Source organism: Myodes glareolus, chromosome 9 (assembly GCF_982192425.1).
Source record: "Myodes glareolus chromosome 9, mMyoGla1.1, whole genome shotgun sequence".
NCBI classification, from domain to species: Eukaryota; Metazoa; Chordata; class Mammalia; order Rodentia; family Cricetidae; genus Myodes; species Myodes glareolus.
In genome coordinates, this window is record NC_142034.1 from 5,170,227 (window position 1) to 5,192,326 (window position 22,100).

At 54.8% G+C, this 22,100-nt stretch overlaps 1 protein-coding gene and 1 long non-coding RNA gene across 6 annotated transcripts in view; one reads left to right on the top strand and one right to left on the bottom strand.

Annotated features, from left to right (window-relative positions):
- Septin9 (septin 9) overlaps positions 1-22,100 on the bottom strand; it is a 161,024-nt gene that overhangs the window by 82,754 nt on the left and 56,170 nt on the right. The window contains exon 1 of one of the 4 annotated variants that reach the window (XM_087909725.1): positions 12,125-12,281. The exons of 2 other annotated variants lie outside the window; for them this stretch is intronic. In XM_087909725.1, the coding sequence (XP_087765851.1) occupies positions 12,125-12,179 (55 nt within the window). In that variant the 5' untranslated portion in view covers positions 12,180-12,281. Of the gene's footprint in view, positions 1-8,144; positions 8,215-12,124; positions 12,282-22,100 lie in introns of those variants that run through there. One more of the 4 variants, XM_087909726.1, reaches the window with a different exon arrangement.
- LOC148120741 (uncharacterized) lies at positions 13,439-16,808 on the top strand. 2 transcript variants are annotated; one of them, XR_015738704.1, is made up of 2 exons: positions 13,439-14,821; positions 15,846-16,808. It is a non-coding gene; the product is annotated as an uncharacterized LOC148120741 (long non-coding RNA). The 2 variants fall into 2 exon arrangements; XR_015738705.1 differs by having other exon boundaries at positions 16,290-16,808.

The window sequence follows — 22,100 nt, forward strand, 5'->3', positions numbered from 1 at the left end:
GGAGGGAGTCTTTTCTAAAAATTAAAGACAAACAAGTCAGAGGCACAAACTAAGATCCCATAAGGCTGAAGCAAAGGCAGAGGGACATGCCTGCACACCAAGGGTGACCCAGTCATCTGGAAGTCACCATGACCTAGAGAGGGCAGACGCCTGGCACAGGCTACCCCTCCGAGTGAGCGGCAGAGGAGCCCTGCCCCACAGATCCCTAGGGTTGCATTTCTGGCCTCCAGTGCTGTTTCCGGCCCTTCAGACCCCAGCGGCTGCATTCTCAGCTGCTGAGCTTCCCCTGGGCCTCCTGGGACCGATGACGATCACGCTGTCCCCACTGCCGTCCCTGATCGTTCTGTATCTCACACATCTGTCCTCGTCAGCTGTTCGCTCTCAACACCCACTCAGTCCCAGCTCCACGGCTCCCAGCACTATCTTCTTCTGCCACTGTTCGGGGAGCTTCTGAGCATCCCTCAGTGGAGATAAGACCTCTCCTCTCCCTCACAGGCAGGCACTGGGCTCCTAATACCAGTGGGAGAGGGACCTGCTTGTCTCCCTAACAGGAGCGCCCCTCTTCCACGCAGGCAGCAAAGTCCTTCCCTCACCTGCCTGCTCCTCTCAAGTGGACAGACCACCTCCCCAGGCCACATTCACAGAAGCAGATGACCCCTGGACTGTTTACCCCAGTACCAGAAACCCTGGAAGGACCTGTTTACAGTACATGGAAATCCGAGGTGCCAGAGAGCAATCTGGCTGATCCCAGGACCTCCAATCCACAGCCCAGAGCCCAGCAATGCAGCCCCTGACCTCTGACCTGTCTTCAGGCACCTGGCAGCTGGGGACCAGGGGATGTCAGGCAGGAAGAAGCCTCCTCCTGTCCTCCCAAGACACTGCCTGAGAGTCTACCTCAGCAGGGACCAGGCCCACCAGACTGAAGCTCCGCTGAGGGAGGTGTTGGGGAAGTGTCAATACAGGAAGGAAGAGCCTGCCGTGATCACAGGGCTGCTGGGACCATTCTTTTCTCAGCTAAAACAAAACGGAATTTTTAGCCAAGTCGTCCTTTGTCATCGAGAAGCTCTGTGGACTGCCCAGAGTGATCTATTGGATGGGAAATAAAGAAAGGACCAAGATCATCAACATCCCACCGTGGTCCAGGTGCACGGCCCCTCTCGCCCGGTTCCTGAAAAGGAAGCTCCCTTCCATCCCAGACACAAGAGAACACAAACGGATCCAGCCCTAGCAACTTCTCTTTCCTGAACCAACCTGGTTCAGCCACTCCAGACACTGGACACAAGCCTGGCAGGGATGGACACAGAGGGACAGCCCTGCACACACCCTCCCAGGTCAAGATGGAAGACTTCAACTCTGGACTACACGGTGGTCCAAACTGCTCCTGCAGAGGTGGCTCCCAGCAGCCCTCACTGCTGGGCAAAGGTGAAACACTCCACCCAGCACCTAACCCTGAACCGCGATGACCACACATTAGCACCCTGGCTGTCCTCCTCGTGGCTGGGCTCCCTTCCCTGGCCTCTGCTCCCTCAATCTTCAAACCAGACGAGAGGTTGTTTGAGTAAAATTATTTTTCTTTTCGAAAATTAACTTTTAAAAATGATACCTACCTTTTTTCCCTGACTATAATACAATCTAAGCATGAGGCAGAAAATGTGCAAAAAAGAAAGAAAGAAAGAAAGAAAGAAAGAAAGAAAGAAAGAAAGAAACCTATAACCCCACGATACAGATAACTCGCAGTATCTTCACAGGCGTCCTTCACTCTGCTATGATGACGTGCATATCCAGAGCTGCCTTGCGCTTCTCCAGGTAGCAGGGTGGTCAAGGCCGCCCACATTCCTGGGTCCTGTTTTTCAAATTCTCTGCAGTTCTCATCTTCTGACTCTAGATGAAGTCATTCCGCATCACAATAACATTCAGAACATAAAGCACAGTCCCTAGTCAGAGGATGGAGGACCTGGACACCCCAGGCTTTTTCCAAGGAATAGCAATTGGGGACCTCTGCCTTCCAGGGGTTCACAAGCCTCATTCACTTCCTGGCATCTTACAAAATGCAAACCCAGTGGCCCACACCATCCTGGAAATGGCCCTGCCTGTGGGCACCCCAGAGCTACCAGCTCAGCAGCACACACTACCCCCCTCACTGCTTTCCGGCAGTCACTGGAGGACAATGTCCGGCTTCAGCCGCCACGGATCCCAGCAACTCCCTAGGCAGTCACAAACTGAAGGGCACCCAGAACGAAATTACCTAAGGGGCACTGCCGGGGACAAAGGGAGCATGTGAATCACAAGGTTGTGGCCCACAGCCAGGGCCTGAATGGGGAACTGGCTGCACGTCCCTCCTGCAGGAAACACAGCACAAACGCAGCAGCGTGCGCACACACCCATCCTCCAAGCCACTGTCACCTTCCTCCAGCTGACAGTCACCGTCCAGCGAACAGGAACCTGGCTTCCTCATTGCTGTCCTCTCCAAATCGTGCCCTGGCAAGGGGAGGCCTAGGGGCCTGGAATCTCTCAAGTCAGGGGTGACTGCATATTTCCCACACACCCTCACTCCCAGACAACACATGTGCGCACATGCACATACATACATACACACACACACACATACACACACACACACACACACGTGCATGCATGCATGTAGGCGACACCCAGGCCAGTAAGTTACTCTTGTCCCCACAGGACTCCAGCACAGATAAGAGAGGCCTGCCATTTTTCTTGTTTTGTTTTATATTTTTTTGAGACAGGGTTTCTCTCTGTAGCCTTGGCTGTCCTGGAACTTGCTCGTAGACCAGGTTGGACTCATAATCACAGAGATCCACCTGCCTCTGCCTCCCAAGTGCTGGGATTAAAAGCACGTGCCACCACCGTCCGGCAATTCTTTTTATACTAAAGGAGGGGAAAAACATTACAGCCCCTGATTCATCTCAGATCTTCATTTTTCTGTCCTGCAATAAGACACACCAGGCAGGGCATAGTGGAGTACGTGGTGTCTCGAGGCCTAACGTAGAACCAGGACATGTCCACTTTCACAGCAGACGGGAAACTGAGGCACAGAGAGGCGGAAGCCTTATGCAGTTCTTTGAGCTCAGAGTTGAGTCACACACTCTGTCCTCATGTCCCCTGAAGCCTCTGGGGGAAAGCTCCAACTGTCCCCACTACACAGCCTGCCAGGTGAGAGCAGAGCTCCTATTCACAGGCGCAAGACTGGGCCGAAGCGGAGGCTGCCCCATCAGCCCCTAGGCTCCGGACCCCATATACCCACTCACTCCTGCCAAAGGGACTGAGAGTTCCATCATACCCAAGAGTCAGGCAGATGAGAAAGGCAAAGATTCACAACATGATGGTGGCACCTGGCAGGGACTAGGGAGCAGCTCTCAGCACGGGAGCTGTCAGCCAGAGGCTAAATGGCGAGGACACACGGGGTCCGCCAGGCAGTGCCTGCCCGCACCGCAGCAGCAGGAGCAGGGTTCACCTTGCTACAGCACGGTTAGAGGAAATGGGTATGACAATAAGGACAAGCTGGATGGGAGGGATGTGCCTGGGAGCCACCCGGAAACAGCTGCGAGGGCCAGGACCGAGACTTGGATCAGAGACAAAGAACGCACAAGTACGGGAAGAGAGACGGTCCCCTTCCTCACCACAACCAGCCCCTGACAGCTGGCTCCAGGGCAGCTGTTTGCAGAAGCCTGGCTTCCTCACTTAAATATCAGCAGAGAGGTAACTGGGAGAGCTGCCACAGCCTAACCGGATGTTCAAGACTGTTCCTCGGATCGGAGAAGTGTTCCTACCCCGTTCATCCCTCAAACCCTGCTGTCTGGAGCCCAGCTTCTCTGAGCCAGGACCTGGCCTCCTCCCTCCACCCTCAGCTGTACCAGGCCGCCTGCGGTAAGAGACTGAGAGATCCCAGTCTATGGTCTACTTCACCCCCAGGGGCCCCTGGTGGCCAAGGGTTTCTTTTGTAGTTTAGAAAGAAAGAAAAAAACCAGCTGCCTTTCCTGGGGTTTCCGGAGGGAGGGCCCGGCTTGAAACTCACTGTTGCTTGCACACCTATAGCTGCTCACACACCAACAGTTGCTTGCATACCTTCAATTCCTTGCACACCTACAGCTGCCTGCACACCTACAGCTGCTTGCACATCTTCAGTTCCTTGCACACCTACAGCTGCCTGCACACCTACAGCTGCTTGCACATCTTCAGTTTCTTGCACACCTACAGCTGCTCACACCCTGGCTGGGGTTCCACAATGAGGACCTCGCCCCCACCCAACTTGCCCTCAGCTCCGTGTGCCTTCTGGCTGGGAGCAAAGGCACAGAGCCCACATCTCACAGGCACAAGCATGAGAAATTTTCACGCCACCAGGTTGGCCTGCACAAGAGGCCCACCCACCCACTCCTGCCGACCATGCCAGGTGTAGGCACCCGGTGGTTTCTGCAGAAACAGTGGAGAACCTGGGAGTTTCATTTTGCACTTAAGGAAAAAAATCCTATAACCAGTTCCTTTTCAGAGCGGTCCAGAGCCTGAGCCATGATGGGGAAGAGCAGGCAAAGGACACTGGAGTCAGGAAAAGGCGTCCATTTATACCACAGATGCTATCTGTCCCTAGGGGACACAGGGCAGGGGCCTGACCTTCCCTTCCCAGGGAAGCCGCCCACCCACATGGAAAGCAAGACAGAGTCCTCCATCAGAGTCTGTTTCCTGAACCCTGGGAGGGTGAGCCCCTGCCCAGAGTGTGGAGTCCACCAGGATGCTGGCTGCAGCAGTCTGGGGCCACATTCTCTATATCTGAGACTGACCACTCTCTCAGCCTAAACGGAAAATGAGACAGGAACCATCAATGACCACTTTCAACATCCTAGAGGTACAGAAGGGGTCCACCAGTGACTATTTCCCTCGTTCCCAGGGGCTCCCTCAATTGTGGTCTCCCATAAGGAGGTGTCCAAGTCCCGTCTGCAAGGGCCTGTGAGCTCTTCACTCCTACACTGTGTGACATTGGTTATACAGGGTTCTGGAGTCCCAGCTTCTCAAAGGTGAGACGCTGTAAAAGGGGACAGGGAACAATGCCAGGCCCCATCTAGGCAGCAAGGGGCAGCTGTCCTCAATTCTCCCCTTAAGCAGGTCCAGCCTGAGCCCCTAGAGACGCCCCCATCTGCAGTCAGAGGAGCAGATGGTCAGTGTTCAAGAGTCTGCACCGTCTCCCTGTAACCTCAAGCACTTAGTCTTGGAGACACAAGAAGCTGTAAGCTGTACAGGGCAGGGACAAGGCTATGCACGCAGGACCACGGCCCTTCAGTTCCTGGACTGTGGGCCAATGAGGCCAGGGAAGACTGCGGAGGGAAACGGAGCTATTTCTGGGAACAAACCGTGCTGGAGAAAAGCATAAGTGGGGCAGGAGAGATGGCTCAGTGGTAGCAGCACTGGCTGCTCCTACAGAAGACCCATGCTTGGTGCCCAGCACCCAGGTAGCTCAGAACGGTCTGGAACTTCAGTTCCAGGGGATCTGATGCCCTCTTCGACCTCCTCAGGCATCATGAGTTCACTGACGCACATACAAACATGCAGGCAAAGCACCCACACACCGAAAATAAAAACAAATCTGTAACAAAGTTTCTCATTTTGTGAAGAGGAGAGAGAATGGAAGGGAGGGGAGGGGAGAGGAGAGAGAGAGAGGGAAGAGAGGAAGGAAGGGGTACAATAGAAACCTCACCTACTTTTTGTCTCCCCCTCAGGTGTTCCTCAGGGAGCCAAGGGGACAGGTTTGGAGGGGGGGGCTAAATGTTTATGTTTCCCATAGAAAGCAAGGTCATTCTGTCTCTTTCTGTAAGTTCTTGAGATTGTATTAAAAAAAATGGGAACAAACTTGAAATTTGTAAAACATCTGCTGGTTCCCGACAGCGTGGAGCCTCCAAGTTCTGTCCAGACAAAATTAAACAGTCAGAACCCAGAAATGCCCTCCGGGTGCCTGGGGGTGTCCAGAGGCCAACTGGCGGGCTCTCTAGCCAAAGAGATGACAAACCCCTGGGCTTCAGAGACTGTGTTTGCAGAGAATTCCATGAGCCTCCAAATTTGGGGAAAAAAACAAAACTTGAGGCCTTTAGAAAAAGGCAGTCACTGCTCGGGCAATCCTCCCTCCCCCGATTTGGTCAAAAGAAACTACACTACACGATTCCCTTCCCAACGAACGAGTCTTTGGGGGTGGATTTTATGTCTGTGACCCTCAAGAGGCTGAGGCAGGGGGATTTCTGTGAGTTTGATGGGCCACATACGGAGAGGACTTGTCTCAACTCTTCTACACTCCCTCAAAATGAAACTGCCTAGGGCTTCAAGGTGGACCACGCCAAGAGCCCTGTGGCTGCCCAGGGCCCTTACCCCAGCCACTGCTGTGAGCAGTCCACACACGGCACTGCCATAGGACCCCTGATCCCGGAAGAGAGTGTCTGGGCCAGCCTGACAGAGGCGGAACTGTCCTGGGTTTAGGTGTCAATACAGATCCTCCACGCACAGACTACAAAAGTGGGTGGCCACGCAAGCAACCAAGGTCAGAATCCTAGTGTGACCTCTTCTGAAATGGGAGGTGGAAAAAGAAAAAGGGACCCCAGCTCTGTCCTCCTGTCACCAAAATGTCAGGCCAAACCCTGTCCCCCAAGAAGGGCAGGCAGAGGCCACATTCACCAGGTGGGAAACTCCCTGGCTCCTAGAGCAAGCACATAATCGAACACTTGTGTTCTTTGGGAACACCAGTCCTGCGTGGTGGTAGGTACTTTCAATGCACAAACAGGTCAACCAGGTTCTAAAGAACAGCCAGAACAAGACAGAGGACTCCAGCCAGGGCAATCCCTTTTTCCAGGTACCAAGTATTCCACAACCCTTAACTCCAGGTGCAGGGTCTCCAGACCTTAGGGGTATGTAGGGGGTACACGGCTGCCATTGGTACCCAAGCCAATTAAGTTGAAGATGTATAGATTTGGCTCCTGAGGCCTCCGGTATCTACCGGATGGGACAGTCATACCTTAGAGCAGAGTGTGCACTATGGCCTCAAGGCCACTGTGCACCTCCACTAACAGGGTCCCCAGCTTTTCAGCCTTGAGGCCCACTTCACAGTTTACCACCAGGTTCATGCCCTACGACTGTCAGCACTCGGCCCTGCAGATGGGCATGCCATTCCCTTGCCTGTGATGTTCTGGTGTGAGATATTGGGACAACCTCTCAGGAAGAAGGATCCTGCACCCCATGTGACTCTGACCTCCATGGAGAATATCAGTCAGGGAGGAGGAGGGACTCCCCCACCCGGCTTCAACTAAGGTCAGAGAGATTTCCAGGAGAGTTCTTTGGGTACCAAGTCCCCTGAGACTTGCCACCATCAGGGTGACTATGTTATCCAATCTTGTCCCCACAGTGGGCTCAGACAGGTTCTTGTCTGTAAGACCTTCTAGAACTGAGGATCTATATGTCTTGTGCAAACGTCTCCTGGTTCCAATAGCTGCTGCAACCCCCCACATCCCATGAAGCCAGTTCTGTATCTCACAGAACGCCCCCCCCAAACCTAGCAGATCATCAATCACAATGGAGGTTCAGAGTGAGCTGAGAGACTGGCCCTGAGCCACACAGCTTCGACCAAACAATAGAGCAGGCTCAGCCACCAAGTGCCCAGGCTGCCACCATCACTCCTCCATAAGACCTCTCTCTCAATATAAACTCTTGCCCACCTCCAAACCTATCCCCTGCCACAGTGCTTCCTCCAAACCCTTCCTGAAATGCCATATGCCCCAGAAAGGATTCCAGGTTGATGTCTCTCAGAGCGTGTGTGCCCACCTCCACTAGATGTCTGACTCAGGTAACCCTTTGTGGGGTACTTACACACCTACCCTCCCTAATGTCTAGTGAACTGGTTCACATGGGAACCACTGATGGGAAGCACCTTGTGTACCAAGTTGAGGCTGTCAAAAGCTTTGGGATTCACAGAAGAGGCCAGCCCCTCTTCATTGCAGGAAGCCCTGGGATTCCCCTCAGTCCCTTCAGTGGCTGCGGAGGCGCTAATGGTAGGAAGGCAGTGTTCCCAGGAACTAGAGTGTTGGCTGGAAACCTCAGGAGTCATGGCACAGAAGGCCCACGGGTATTAATTAAAAGGACAGGACTACAGCTACCTGCAAGCAACAGGCTCTTCATCCGGGGAATGAAGTGGCACCTGGGTCCAGCCATCACCACCACCTTGTCCCAGAGGTGGCTGTACGGTCCCTGCTTTCTTGGCCACCTCTCTATTGAGGGGAAGAAGGACCACAGGATCTCCAGGACCCAGTGCGGAAGAGCTTCCTCCGGGACACTGGAGAAAAGCCTGGCCACTCGGATTAGAGTGTCTGGGCTTCTGGGCCAGCTCTGTTTCAACAAACATCAAGGACTGACTCTCAAGATTGTTCTGGGCGTGCAAAACTAGTTACAGCAAACTCTGGTGAGGAGAGCAGGCCGGCAGCTGGCACTCGAAGTGGCTTTTGTTATACAAGGGCTCGGCCTGTAACTGTGTTTGCGATAACAACTCTGGCCTTCACTCAAGAACACCATCCAGCTGCCCCATGCTTCAGCGCAAAAGGAGAGGGGAAGGAGTAACAACTCCACTTGTCACCCAGTCACAGGGAATGGTGGGTGTCATCTCATGGGAGACAGGTGGGTGCCAGAGTAATCTCATGGGGAAGGGGAGGCTAAAAAGCCAACTAAAAGATCCTTATGTTGAGAAGTACAAAAGTAGGAAATCACAGACAGAAGAGAAACTAGCAAGATTAAAACCTGAATCAGCAAAATAAGAAATATTTTCCACCCCCGGGGAATGGAATAGAGGGGGAGGGGAGCACCTTCCTTGAAAGGATGCAAAGGCCAGGTACCCAGACACGGGAAGCTGCCACTCTCTCAGTCCCAAGGGACAGAAAATCAAAAGTTTAAATCCCCACGAGACCTCTTGATGATCACCAGGTGACCCCCCCGGTTCCTGGGGGGATAGTGACAGGATGGAGATATACGGGGACAGATGGAATTAAACAGAAAAAACTGGAAGGAGACGTGAGGGCCCAACAAAAAGACAGGTGTGTGATAAAGACACAGCCCCACCTGCTCCTGTTCCACACAACCTCACCTTATACCCACCAGCCCCTCGCAGGGAGGCACGCTGATCTGACCTGGGGACCCTAACCCACCATGGGCCACTTCCCTCTGTCCTGTAGGACAGGATGCTCCTGCCTGTAGAGCTGCTAGCTCCAGACTGCCTGGATCCGAGGACCAGCAGGCTCTCTGCTCGATTTAAAAAAAAAAAAAAAAAAAAAAAAACACCTCCAGAGATACACATAGCTCAGAGCTACCCTGTCCTGTGGGGAGCACCTAGATCCCACCCACTCAGCAGGCCACAGTGCCCCATGCTGTGAGCCTGTCCATCCAGCCTCACAAAGAGACTGTGGGCCCCAGCAGCTGCAGTCAACCTGGCTCTTTCCTCCCTCCCCTTTCCCCAACTACCTGGCAGAGGCCCACATACCTGGCGGGTGGAAGCCTGAGCAAAGGCGGGGACGCTTCTCCGGCTGGCTTCCCCAGCTGATTCTGGTCACGTTAATATCAGGGAGCTCCTGACCTGTGGCTGGGCTCCTCTGAGCAAGCTGGCCCCTCTTCACATGAGTCTCCGCTGCTCACTGCCTGTGGGGGCAGGCTGGCCAGAGAGCTCCTCTCCCCTTCACACATCCTACTTTCATTCAAGATCTTGCCTCCCCATCTCCCAACTTCTCCCTGCTAGTTGGTCTCCTGTGTCGCCAGCTTCTATCACCCGTGTTGGCCTGGGTCACATGTTCCCCATGTCCCTCCATGTGTCCAGTTGTCTTGGGCTGTCCAACCCCCACGTGCACACCCTCTCCACATACCAACTCAACTCCATATTCCTAGGACACTGAGGGGCCATTTTTGGGGTCCTTCATTCAATGCACAAAGTTAGACAGTCAGTGCACAAGTGTCATGCATATTTACACACGTGTGCACGTGCGCACACACACACACACACACACACACACACACCAACAACAACAACTTCCACTGTTGATGGCCAGGGGCTAGTAATTGCTGGCCACTCCAAGGCCTGACCCTGTTCCTCCGTTGAGCTTTCAGGGTCCACAGTAGGAAAACTGGCATACACAGGAAAGAAGAGACGGGAGGCCCCACTCACTGAAGACTGCCAACCTCTATACCAGGGTGCTCTCAATGAGGCCATTGTCTTGGATTAAATTTGAGGGTCAAGAAGCTGGCTTGGGAGGCAGCCCAGTCAGGGCATGACATCGTAAGGAAGGAAGGAAGGAGCAGCCAGCCTCCACAATGCAAAGGGTACCAGCTGCTGAGACCGGCACCATCCCCAAACTTCTCCCTCCTCAACAAGACCTTCTGCAGAAACCCCTGCAGAAAATCCTAAGGAATGCCTCCCAGGATTCTGGAGTAGAGAGCAAACACAGAAGAGACCAGGACTTGTAAAAGGCGGTGACATCCCCTACCCCTCTCACCTCCCTCTGCCTCCCTCCCCCCCACCAGACTTTGGCGAGAAGGGAACTGATTGGCTGATTTTTAGATCATAGTCCCAGGAGAAAGTCCCCAGGGTAAAGGCGAGGTGCACAGAGGAGCCTGGACAGTCACTAGGGCATGCAGAAGACAGAACAGAACAAAACAGGCGTGGGAGTCCCCAGAATAGACATGGACTCCAGGAGGTCTAGGCGGTCAGAGCTACAAGTTCTGCCTAGAAGCAGCTCTGCCTTGTATCGGCACACAGATGGAAAGTGCTAGAATCTAAAAACTGCCCCCAACACTGAGGTGACCAAGTGGATGTGATATCCCAGGTTCCTCATGGACCAGCGCCTGTCAACACACCAGCAGCCACCAACTTCCCAGACTCTTTGCACACACAGCCAAATACAGAGCCAAAGACTCTGCTCCCCAAAGGAGTCACCCAACTCAGAGACACGGCAGACCTCCGGTGGGCTTACGACAAGCCCCCTGGTTCCAGCATGGGGCCTTGGAGCACCCCCAACTGGTCACTTGTAGGGCTAGGGCTGCTGATCTGGAACCTGGCTAACTTTGTGCAGCCCTTCCTCCCTCACTCACAGCCCACCAGAGGGCTCTGCCCAAGGCTGCCTGAGAGCCCCTCAGAGGGGCGGGGGCTCCTGGCCCGGCAGAGTCAGGCCCGCCCCTCGGAAACCCAGCCCCAGACGCGCGCGGGACACCATTGTGTAAGCCTCCCTTTCCACTGGCTTTATTTACTCCGGAGGAGAACGCAGGACTCAGGGCCACCACACCGGCAGTGGCAGTCACGAGGCCTCTGGAAAGCGCGCGCATGCAAGCCCAGGGCGGGGATGGCAGGCCCACTCTTGAAGGAAACAGCCCCCAAGTATTTCTGCACTTTGTAAACTCAGGACCAGAGACGAAAGTGTTGTCCTTGCGCGCTCACAAGGCCCTTCTGTACCCAAAGGCTCTTCCCTTACAGATAGATAAAGATGTCCCAGGCTTGGATCTGGGATATGGGATATCCCACCCTGGACCCTGAGACTCGCCGGTCTGGGATCCCCTTGGATGCAAGGGGCCTGACGGCTGATCAACTTTGGCAGCCCTTGCCAGCCTCGGGACTGGGCTCAACCCCAACCCCGGAGCTGGCGTGGGGGAGGGGAGGACGGTCCACTCTGAGGATTCAGCCGCCTACTGGATCCGAGGAGGGGAACTAACTCCCACGCTGAAGAGGGTTGAGGGCGAGCACCCAAAGAAGAAAGCCCACTGGTTTCTAGGGTGGAATTGCATTCCCCGGAATAGTTCCGAAGAAGTCAAGGCAGCCCCAGAGGAGGCGACAGTCTCTGGGCAAACACAAACAACAATAAAAGGAAGAACACCCCAGAGGCAATGTGAACCTCGGGTTCCCGGGGGTGCGCGGTTCCCAACTACAGGGTCTATCAACTACAGGATCCCTAAATAGGGCTTTCTATGTAGGCAACAGAGGGTCTGGGGCACAGAGCCCCAGGGTGAGCAATCCGGGGTCTTGCCTCTCCTGTGCTCACCCCGTCCCGTTCCAGGCCCGCCTGGAGGCTCCTGCCCAGTTCGCCAAGCAGCCGCTGGGTCGGGCACCCACCTTCAAAGTCTGAAATGATCCCGTCCAGCTGTGCGTTGACCGCGGGGTCGGACATGGTGGCTGGTGCGCAGGGAGTCCCGCGGAGCCCCGGCTCTGCGCGCTCCCGCTCCCAGTGCCGAGCTGGCCGCCCGAGCCCCTCGGCCCCCACGGTCGGCTGAATGAATGGGGGAGGAAGGCGGGCGCCAGCCCCTCCCCAAGCACCCGGGCCCCCGCCCCGCCCCCGCCTCCCGGCTGGATCAGGTTCCCGCACTCCGCCGGACTCCGCGACTCCGCACTGGTTGTTGCGCCCGCCTGTCAAAACTGGGCGGGGGGGGGGGGATTGGAACCAGAGCAGCTTCTACAGGGACTGCGGAGTCCCAGGCACACGACCTGAGCTGGCCCCCCTTCTCCCTTCCTGGCGGGTGCCCAGGGGACCGCGACAGACACGGCCTCGGCCCCTCCCCCTCACGCCCCTCCGCGGCCAGATGTGGGCGGATGTGGAGGATGTGGAGGCCGGGCCACAGCAGCGGGCGGGCGCCGAGGGGGACGAGATTCCTCCCCTTCCCTGGGCGCAGTGTTCTTGCTGCCGGAGGCTTTATTTACGCAGCTAAAGTTCGTGAACGCCTCCTCGCGTAAAAGCACAGGGCCTGCAAGGGTTAAGGGGCAGCGCTGGGCTAGTGCGTGTCCGCAAGACCCTATACTATTGACTACAGGGCTGAGGGTCCCGGGAGTTCCCCCAACATCCAGTACATCGAGGACTGCTACCCCCCTCGAGTCCCCGGGGGTCGCTGCTGCACCCTTTGGGTAGGTGCTACAGAAGGCAGAGGGCAGGGAGAGGCGGCCCTTCAAAGAGTCGTTCCCGCACCCCTCCCCCCTTCCACTGTAAGGGCTTCCTGAGTACAGAGAGTGGACCGCGACCTTCCCTCCAGAAGAGAGAAACTATAGTTCCTAACATCAGAAGAAAGGAAGAGGGCTGCTCCTGGGCCCTTTCCTCATCAGTGGGTACCCACAGCTTGGCCTTTCTCTGTCCAAGCAGCCTTCACACATCAGACATCCCTGGGCAGTCAGATAAAGCCATGGGTTAGACACAGAAGCCAGTCACCAGTTACCAGGAAGGGCCCCCAGGGAGACCGGGGTGTTTCTCCGCTTCCTGGCTGAGCCAACAAGTTTCCCGTCTGTCCACTGCCCAGAGCGCTACCTCGGACTCAGGACCTTTGTGCAGACAGGGCTCTAAGAATGCATAGCAGGAGATACGTCCCTGACAAGTGGGTGGGTAGCCTATCCACTGGTCCTCAGTGGTGACATGTGAGTCCCTGAGCTGTCCTGGGTCTGGGTCTGCTCTTTCCATCACTATGAAAGTGTGGTAATGGGGGTGGGGTGGGGGTGCTGAGACCTGCAGAGGCAGGTAAGGCTGTGGAGGTCTCTGTAGGAGAGGCGAAGCCTGGGCTAGGTTTGTTGTTTTTTTTTTTTTTTCTTTTTTTTTTTTTAAGCTCCTGGAATAGAGTCCGGCCTTTTTCAGAAAATCCACCCCTCCCTCCCTCCCTCATGCCTCAGATGGTTTAAACTATTTTCAACCAAGTGAGCTTTGTGGACAAGGGAGCTGCAAACCACGGCCATTTTAGAGGCCCTCACACAGGCGTCCTTCTGAAGCCTGACTTCCAGGAGCAGTGGGGACCCCCCAACTGCTCTTGTCTGGACCTGGACCTGCCTGTCAGCCTGACCATCAGCCGGTCACCTGTGGGTCCAATCTAAGAAGTTAAGGCCCACAGCACAGAACCCTGGGAAGATGCCGGGTCCCTGGGACGGCATCCAACCTGGGCGGGCGGGCGTTGTTCGCTTGTGTTTTTTATAAAAAGCACCTGGTAAGTGGAGACACGCCCATGCGATTGTTCTCCCCAGGGCAAGTGCAGATTAGCAGAGGTGCACGCAGCTCATTGTTGCTCGCCTGTATCCACGCAGGGAAGCCAAGCACACCACGGGGTTCCAAGAGAGCCCAGCCAGGGTGCAGGCTTCAGGGAGCGCTCCCCTCAGGGACTCCGGAACACCCTTGCCAGAGTGGCTGCGGAACTCTGGCAACCCAGCCCTCTGTTTCCTATCCCTTCGCTGTAACCGCTTAGCCCGTGTATCAGACCTGGGAACCTGCTAGATGCCCAAGTTCCTCCATCAGGAAAGCCAAGGCAGGTTTGGCCACCCTCCCAATAGGAAGTTCACCCTTGTGTCTCTTTTCTTTCTGTCCCCAGAGGACATGGGAAACAGAGGGCACCTCCCTTCTCACCATAATTACCTTCTCCAAACTCTAGGACAACCCAGCTTCCACTTGGCTTTGCTCGGCTTGAACCCTCCCCCACCCCCCCATCCCTTTCATCACCCCAACTGTCCCCCAGATAACATGCTTGGCTGTGGCATTCTGGGATTTTCAGAAAGCTGGCTGGCCACTCAGTCCCCTCTCTAGGGTCCTGGGCTGCTCTAGGGTCTAGGGGCTCTGGCCTTGACCGTGGTTGAAGAAAGAAGTGTAGGGCCCAGAGTTCTGTAATCCAGGCTGCGAGAGGAGGCAGGAGACCTAACCAGAGGGGTGCTGTGCGCCAGGTGAACACACCAACAGGACCACGTGCTCACGGACGTGCCCCAGCTCCTGTCCATCCCAAAGACAACATGTGATTACCAGACGCTCAGAATGTGACCAGACACAGCCTAAGGGCCCGTGCGGATATGCTACAGGTAAGGTACATCCCAGAGGCTACCTGGGATCAGCAGGGATTCAAAGACCAGATCAAAGATAGAAAAGAAAACAGAGACAGAGTCCTTTCAAGCCAGAAGCTGAGAGGGGCAGCCACAGGTCAAGACTCGCCTGAAGCCACATGGCACACACCATGAGAGTATGTGGCACTCTGACCTTGGAGGGAACAACTTGGTTGTGGTGTGAAGCCATCCTGTGTGAGGCAGTTAGTACAGCCAGCCCTGAGCTCACACCTGACCCATCAGGTCAGAGAGTCCTATGACAAAGAAGCCACCTGGTGCAGGTGGTGGCCAGGACTAGTCAGACAGCTCACTGTCATGGGGGAGGGGCTAAGAACGAGAGTCTAGCTGGTCTGCAGAGAGGAAAGCGCCGGCAGACCTTTTTTCTTTTTTCTTTTTCCTTTTTTTATTGGGGGGGGGTATGGGAAGAAGCCCACAGGTCCAGCCCTGGAGAACGGGGCACAAAAAGCCTGGGAAAAAGGGTGCAGGAAAGGCTTGCGGAAACTGTCACTTGGCATGCACACCAGGGTCCCTGACCCCTGAGCCCAGGTACAGCCTCAGTCGGAAGCGACTCAGCAGTGGGGGTGGCCTCCTCAGGGAGGTCGTGGCTCCCTGCCCAGTCCTATTGCGCCTTTGGACAGGATGTTCCAGTCAGTGAGTGACAGGACCGGCCTCCATACAGCCCAAGACTGCTCAAGGGCAGAACCCATATGCCTCATCTCCGTGTGGGCCTGTCACACTGCAGGTATAATGCAAGTGGTCTTAGGTCCGTCCACAGCCCCCAAGCTGTGGAAATCACCATCCTGGCAAAATGGAACCACTGTGGCCTACCCAGATGCTCAAGCCAAGAATCTCTATTCTCTTTCCTTCATCCTCAACATCATAATGGCTGGCCAGGATACCCCTAGAACATCTGGGGACCAAGATAAGCTCCGTTCTCTAGTTTCTAGCTAGATGCTATTTAACAGTGGCAGCCTAGGGTTTAAAAAAAATATATCATTTGCAGGACCTGAAGCATCTGCCTACGAGACAAGAGCTCCCATCTTGGCTAGTTCCGAGCTGTCAGTGAGACATCTTTGCCAAAGCCAGGAACATGGAACTTCTCCCACACAGATGCAAGCAACAGACTGGGCCGTGGCTCAGGAGTGGAGCTGGAGCCTTACTTAAATGACTTTGGGTAGTTTATTTATTTTAAATCATGTCTGTTAATTTTGTGTGGCTGTGCATACCCGTGTGCCCCAGCGTGAGTGTGGAGAGTCAGAGGGCAACTTCCGGGAGTCAGTTCTCTCCTTCTACCAAGTAGGTTTGGGGGACTGAACCCAGAACGTTAGGCTTGGCAGCAAGCGTCTTTACTGGCTGAACTGTCTCACTGGAGCCACATAACTTGTTTTACTAACTAAGTAATGCATTTTTTTCTTTACTTGCTTATTCTGGTTTATTTGTTTTATAGACAGGGCCTCACTGTGCAGCACAGGTTGGCCTGGAACTCACCCTGTAGCCCAGGCTGTCCTCAGACTATGACAATCATCTCAATGTATGGACACACCACGGTTTCCTCATCACTCAGGAGACACTGGCATTGCTTCTACCTTTAGGCTGCTGTCATGGCAATCGATGCATTTTCGCACCCGTGCCTCTGGTTCTTTGGGGGTAGACTCAAGTATAATGGAAAGATGGTGTGATAATTCTACATAGTTTAATTTTAAACAATAACTCATATATTTCACTCTCCTTTAAACTCACTCTATGAGAAAGAGTGTTGCCGGAACATGACTGAACTGTATGCATGCAGGAGCACGTGGAGGTCAGAAGAGAGCGCCAGATCCCCTGGAACTGGAGTTCTGAACTGCTATGTGGGTCCCGGGAACCAAACCCAGGTCCTCTGTAAGAGCAGCAAGCGCTCTTAAACACAGGGCCATCTCTCCAGCTCCTGTAATTTGTTCCTAATTTGACAAACTCCTCTAGTTCATAGATGACTACGTGTGTAATTTTACGTTATGTCACACTGAAGCTGCTCCCTGTCCCTCACAGTCTCCCACCCTCTGACTGCCTTGGCTCCCTGCCACGCTCCCCCATGCTCCTGACTGACCCCCCACATTCACTCTCCCTTCTGCCTCCAGGCTCCCGAGCTAAGATGGGATGTCCCTTCTGCCTCACTCACAATGTACGAGCCCCGAGCCCCGCCAGCTGCCAGCTGCCCTGGCTTCAGCTACTCACTAAGTCCACTGGTTCCCTCTCTGTTCCCACACTGCCTCCTGTCCCAGAACGTTTGTGGTGGTCATTTCCTCTGCACGGACATCTCCCCCCAACGTCTGTCATTTCAGTCTCTGACAACAGAATGGCCATCCACAGTCCCCACCCACTAAGACCTCTGACATGGTTGCTCCTTCACCTCCAGACAGGCCAGCGGGACTCCCAGCTCGGGTTCAGTCCACTGAAGGCAATGCCCAGCTTTCTTTGCTAGATGACAGAATCCTTGTGGACTCCTGATGGAGGAAATGGTCCAAACAGGCACGAAGGACGAGGAACACACTCGCACGGACTTTGCACACCACACTGAGCCACCCACCCCAGTCTAGAAGAAACGGTGACTGGCAGAGTACCCTTTCTGTCAGGGCAGTCTCCAAGCTCAGACTACCGAGCTGTCCTACGGGCTGCAACGCTGAACCTTCCCTGAGGCAGCCCCGCGGTGGGCACAGCTGACAGCCAAGTGTGTGCGGGCCACAAAGCCCGACCCACCATCTGCCCAAGACATAAGGCTTCCCTTCACAGATCCACATGACCAACCTTCCTTAATTTCCCAGTCCCCAGCTGGGCCTGCCTCATGCTAAACGTTTACAAAAAAGCCCGACCACAGCGCCTGGACGCTTATCTCCCAGCCAGGGACTTTTCAAACAAAATACTCATTCCTCTTGTGAGTCTTCTAAATGCAGGCTCCTGAGTCATCCCAGAGGTTCCTGGCCTCAGAGCTCAGCAAATGCTCTGCTCTGGGCTCCAAAGCACCTCCACCCCACGTCCCCGAAGGCAGCCCACGATCACCACCCCAGCACACAGCTTACAGAACCTCACGTCCCCGACTCTAACAGGGCCGAAAGCTTCAGCGCTGCCTGGACAGCTTGCTTCGCTTCCCTTGCAATTCTGACGGAGTTTGGTTTGTTTGTTTGTTTTGGATTTTTGTTTTGTTTTGTTTTAGACAGAGCAGCCCAGGCTAGCATTGAAATCTCGATCTTCTTTCTAACTATGCCTTGTTGTGCTGGGATTACCCGCCTGTGTGCTACCATGCTTAGCTTACCCCCCCCCCAAAATGTCAAATTAAAAAGACATAAGACCCACAGAACCTGGGAGGAAGAGAGCAAGGGCCTTCCAAGGCGGAGCCCCGGCCCCTGAGTTCTGAGCACGGCTTGTCTGATAGCTTGTCCAGTGAGCACTGATGGTGAATTCAGCCATCCATGCCAGGGCCATCAGTGTGAGTGATAACCCACATGTCGGGGAGACATAATGCCCCTCTTTCCAAGTCTCAGGCCTCCTCCATTATCACCTCTGTTCAGCCCTCACAAGCCTACGTTCCTACACAAGCTTTGCCATGGACTAACGTCCCCAGTGTTCTAGCTCCCCATCATACTCTAGAAATACAGAGACGTCCCCAGCATCCTATCCCCCATCTGAGGCTGGGGATGCAGACATAGGGGAGGGGGCTCAAGGAATGGACACACTGCCTTGAACCCTCCTAAGATCCACAAAGGCACACAACGGGCCTAGCAAACATGCTTAGGCTGGCCCTCAGTCTCAGGGCAGTAGCGATTAAGCTACCCAGCTTGCCCCTCAGGCTATGCCAACTGCAGACACCTCACCCTGCACTGCCAGGACTCTTGGCTGGACCTCATCTCCATCAGGGAAGAACAGGCTGTTCCCAGGGGCCTGCAGTGTTCTGGCCTCCCCACCATCCTCTCTAAAGCAAGCACCCTTGCTCTGTGGGGTCTGAGGCAGGAGGCAGCTTGCCACCGCTGCAGTGTGGGGACCAGGGCTGAGTCACCAGCCTGCCCTACTTCCACGTCAGCGTGGCTCAGGATGAGAAGAAAACATTCGTCTTTAAAATCGCCACAGCTACCCCAGTGATACCTCCCCAGGGAGCACCCCTCCCTGCCCATGCCCGTAGCCCGGGACCCTAACAATGCCCCTGCCAGTCCCAAGGTGGGACCCCCCACAGGCAGACAGAGAGATGACTCAGCCAGGAACAGGGACCAACCTGGGAAGGGCAGAGAAAAGAAACCCTCCCTCACAATTCTGCACTTCACAGAGGGGCTGCAAGGCCTATCTGCCCTCCACAACTCTGCTGGAATCCGCCTCCCCGCACCTGACCCCGACCGCCGTCCACTCCACTCCCCACGCCTGACCCCGACCACCGCCCACTCCACTCCCCACGCCTGACCCCGAATGCAGTCCACTCCACTCCCCGCCTGACCCCGATCACCGTCCACTCTACCCCCTGCCTGACCCCGACCACCGTCCACTCCACTCCCCACACCAGACTGACTGGTGCTGTCACCCACAGAACTGGACATCAACTTTGCTCTTTGCTGAATAGTTAGTAGGGAGGAAGTAGGAGCTTGCGTCACTGGAAGCTCATCCTGGGGTCCTGGACATGGGCGTGTCCGTGCCCCAGTCAGGAGTAGATCAGATGGCACAAGTGTCTGCAGTGACAACTGGCCTATAGGAACTTCAACTCTCCCCCTCCTCATCCACTCCCAAGAGCGTGCCAGGTCAACCTGGGAGGCCAAAAGGAAGAGGTCTTAGCTGCTGAGGGACTGGCATCCAGTCTGCGGGTGTCCAGAGGAGATGGCCTGGGTCCAGGAGTCTGCACCACACAGCCTTGGAGACCTCCTTATAGCATGGGGTGGACATGGTGACTCTCAGATACATCTGGACTGTGTTTCTACCTTGGCCAGTGTGATGGCTAATCTCAACTGTCTACTTTATGAGAATAATCTCCTAGAATAATTTAGAAGAACCTCCAGGAATGTCCCTCGGATGACTATCTTGATTTGGTTGAGTTGGGAAGACTGCCCACTGTGGGTGGCACCATTCCCTAAGGTGGGATCCCGGCACTGTATAAAAAGGAGGAGGTGGGCTGCTGAGGTGGCTTGGTGGGCAGAGGTGCTGGCCTCTAAGCCCAACAACCTGAGTGTGACCCCTGGGACCCACGTGGGAGGGGGAGAAAGGGACTCAGCAAGTTGTCCCCTGGGCTCCACATGTCTGAAATGGCATGTTCGCGCCATCCACACACCAAACTGATTAATTAAAAAAGACCCCCCTCCCCCCAAAAAAAGAAGAAAAGTGAGCTGAGCGCAAGTATCTGATGCTCTTTGCCAGGATTTGGTGTAGTGTGGCCAGCTGCTCGGAGCCCCTGCTGCCTGCAGCGAGCTCTCACCGTGATGGACTGTCCCCTTGATAGTCCAAACACTTTCTCCCTAAGTTGCTTTCGTTAGGTGTTTGATCACAATTACAAAAGTCACTCAGAGGACCAGTGAGCTGGGAACCAGAATAGTCTAGGGCTTTTTCCAGAGGGTAGAACCAGGTCCAAGGGAGGGGACATTGGGGGGGATGCTTAGCTCTGGCCACTCACTCCAGAGGGGGATCCGAGTGGCTGGAGTCTCCCACGTTCTCTGTTCACCAAACACTGTTTCCTGCTATGAATCACACCCTAGGCTCCCACAGTGGTTCTGTGTAAGAGTGGCAGCAGGTTCAGGCCAGCCTCCCTCTTACAGGCAGCCTCAGTCCAGGTCCATGATCTGCCTGGGAAACAGGATGGGGAGGAAGGGGAGCAGTAGGTGGGGCCCTGGGGATAATGTGGGGCTGCTTTCTCCGGTTGGCTGTGTCTTTCTTGCCCTGAGTGTGGCTGAAGCCCCAGGCAGACTAAATGAGCCATTTGTCCCTCATGTGAAGCGACCTCCGGGACTAATGAGTTTGCTGCTAACACACCCAGCTGCTGCTCCGTCCCTGTTCCCCAGCGTGAGTCACAGCCGGATGACTGCGACCGAGGGCCCTTGCCAGAGGCTTGCCAGCTCTGCCAAGCAGTCTGAGTAGAGAGAGGCCGACATAAACGGCAAAGAACCAGACTCATTGCCTGGGAACCCAAACACCACTGTTGCTGCTCTATACCTGGGGGTCCTCCACATTTGGGGAATGCTCCTCCAAGGAACCCCTGGCTCCGCAGGACTAAGCAGGGAACGGACAGTCTTACTGGAGAACTGTGCAGCAGAGAGCTGAATGAGAGACCTAACTATGGCCTCTGGGGGTCAGTTACCATGGTCACACTTTGGGGTCCAAGTGCCTTGGGAGATACCACCTCAGACAGGTTAATCAATAGTAAGTACTGTCAGGGCATTGGGTGGGTCACAACCCACTGTGATTCCATCTCCAAGGGACTGACACCCCCTCTGACTTCTGTGGGCACCCACGCACATAGAGACAGACATGAATAAATCTTTAAAAAATAATAAAAATAAGGGACCAGAAAGATAGCCCAATGGTTAAGAGCACTGGCTGCTCTTATAGAGGACCCAGATCCAGTTCTCAGCACCCACAAGGTAGTTCAGGATCTGACGCCCTCTTCTGGCCTCTATGGGCACTGCACATAGATGATGCACATACATACACATAGGTAAAACTTTCACATATGTAAAATAAAAATAAATTCTTTTTTTTTTTTGAGACAGGATTCCTCTGTGGAGTCCAGGCTGTCCTGGAACTTGCTCTGTAGACCAGGCTAGCCTCAAACTCTGACATATCCGAGCCTCTGCCTCCCAAGTGCTGGGATTAAAGGTATGTGCCACCCCTGCCTGGCTTAAATCTTTTTTTAAAAGAAGCACTGTCACTGTCCCCGTCCATTCCCCAAAGTCCTTCACCCCTATTCCGTCCTCCCTCCTCACCTGATGCTCCAGGCTTCCAAGCTTATGGTGTAAGGGCTGTTGGGCTTGATGACTGCCCTTCAAGGTCAGGAGTGCAGGGTTGCAAACAGACCCAAGCGGAACCATGGGCACTTGAACTATCATTTCCTAGATCAAATGGATACTCCAGTTGAGAGCCACTAGGTGAGCATCCCCACAAACACACCCATGGCTGACCCGATCTAGACAGTCCCTCATGGAAACTGTCTTTTCTAGGTGATCCTAATTGTGTCAAGTCACGGGACCCCCAGGCAGGGTCTGATCAGGGGAGTGAGAAGCCAGGAGTGAAGCTGGTCTTGGTTCCAGTAGGTCCT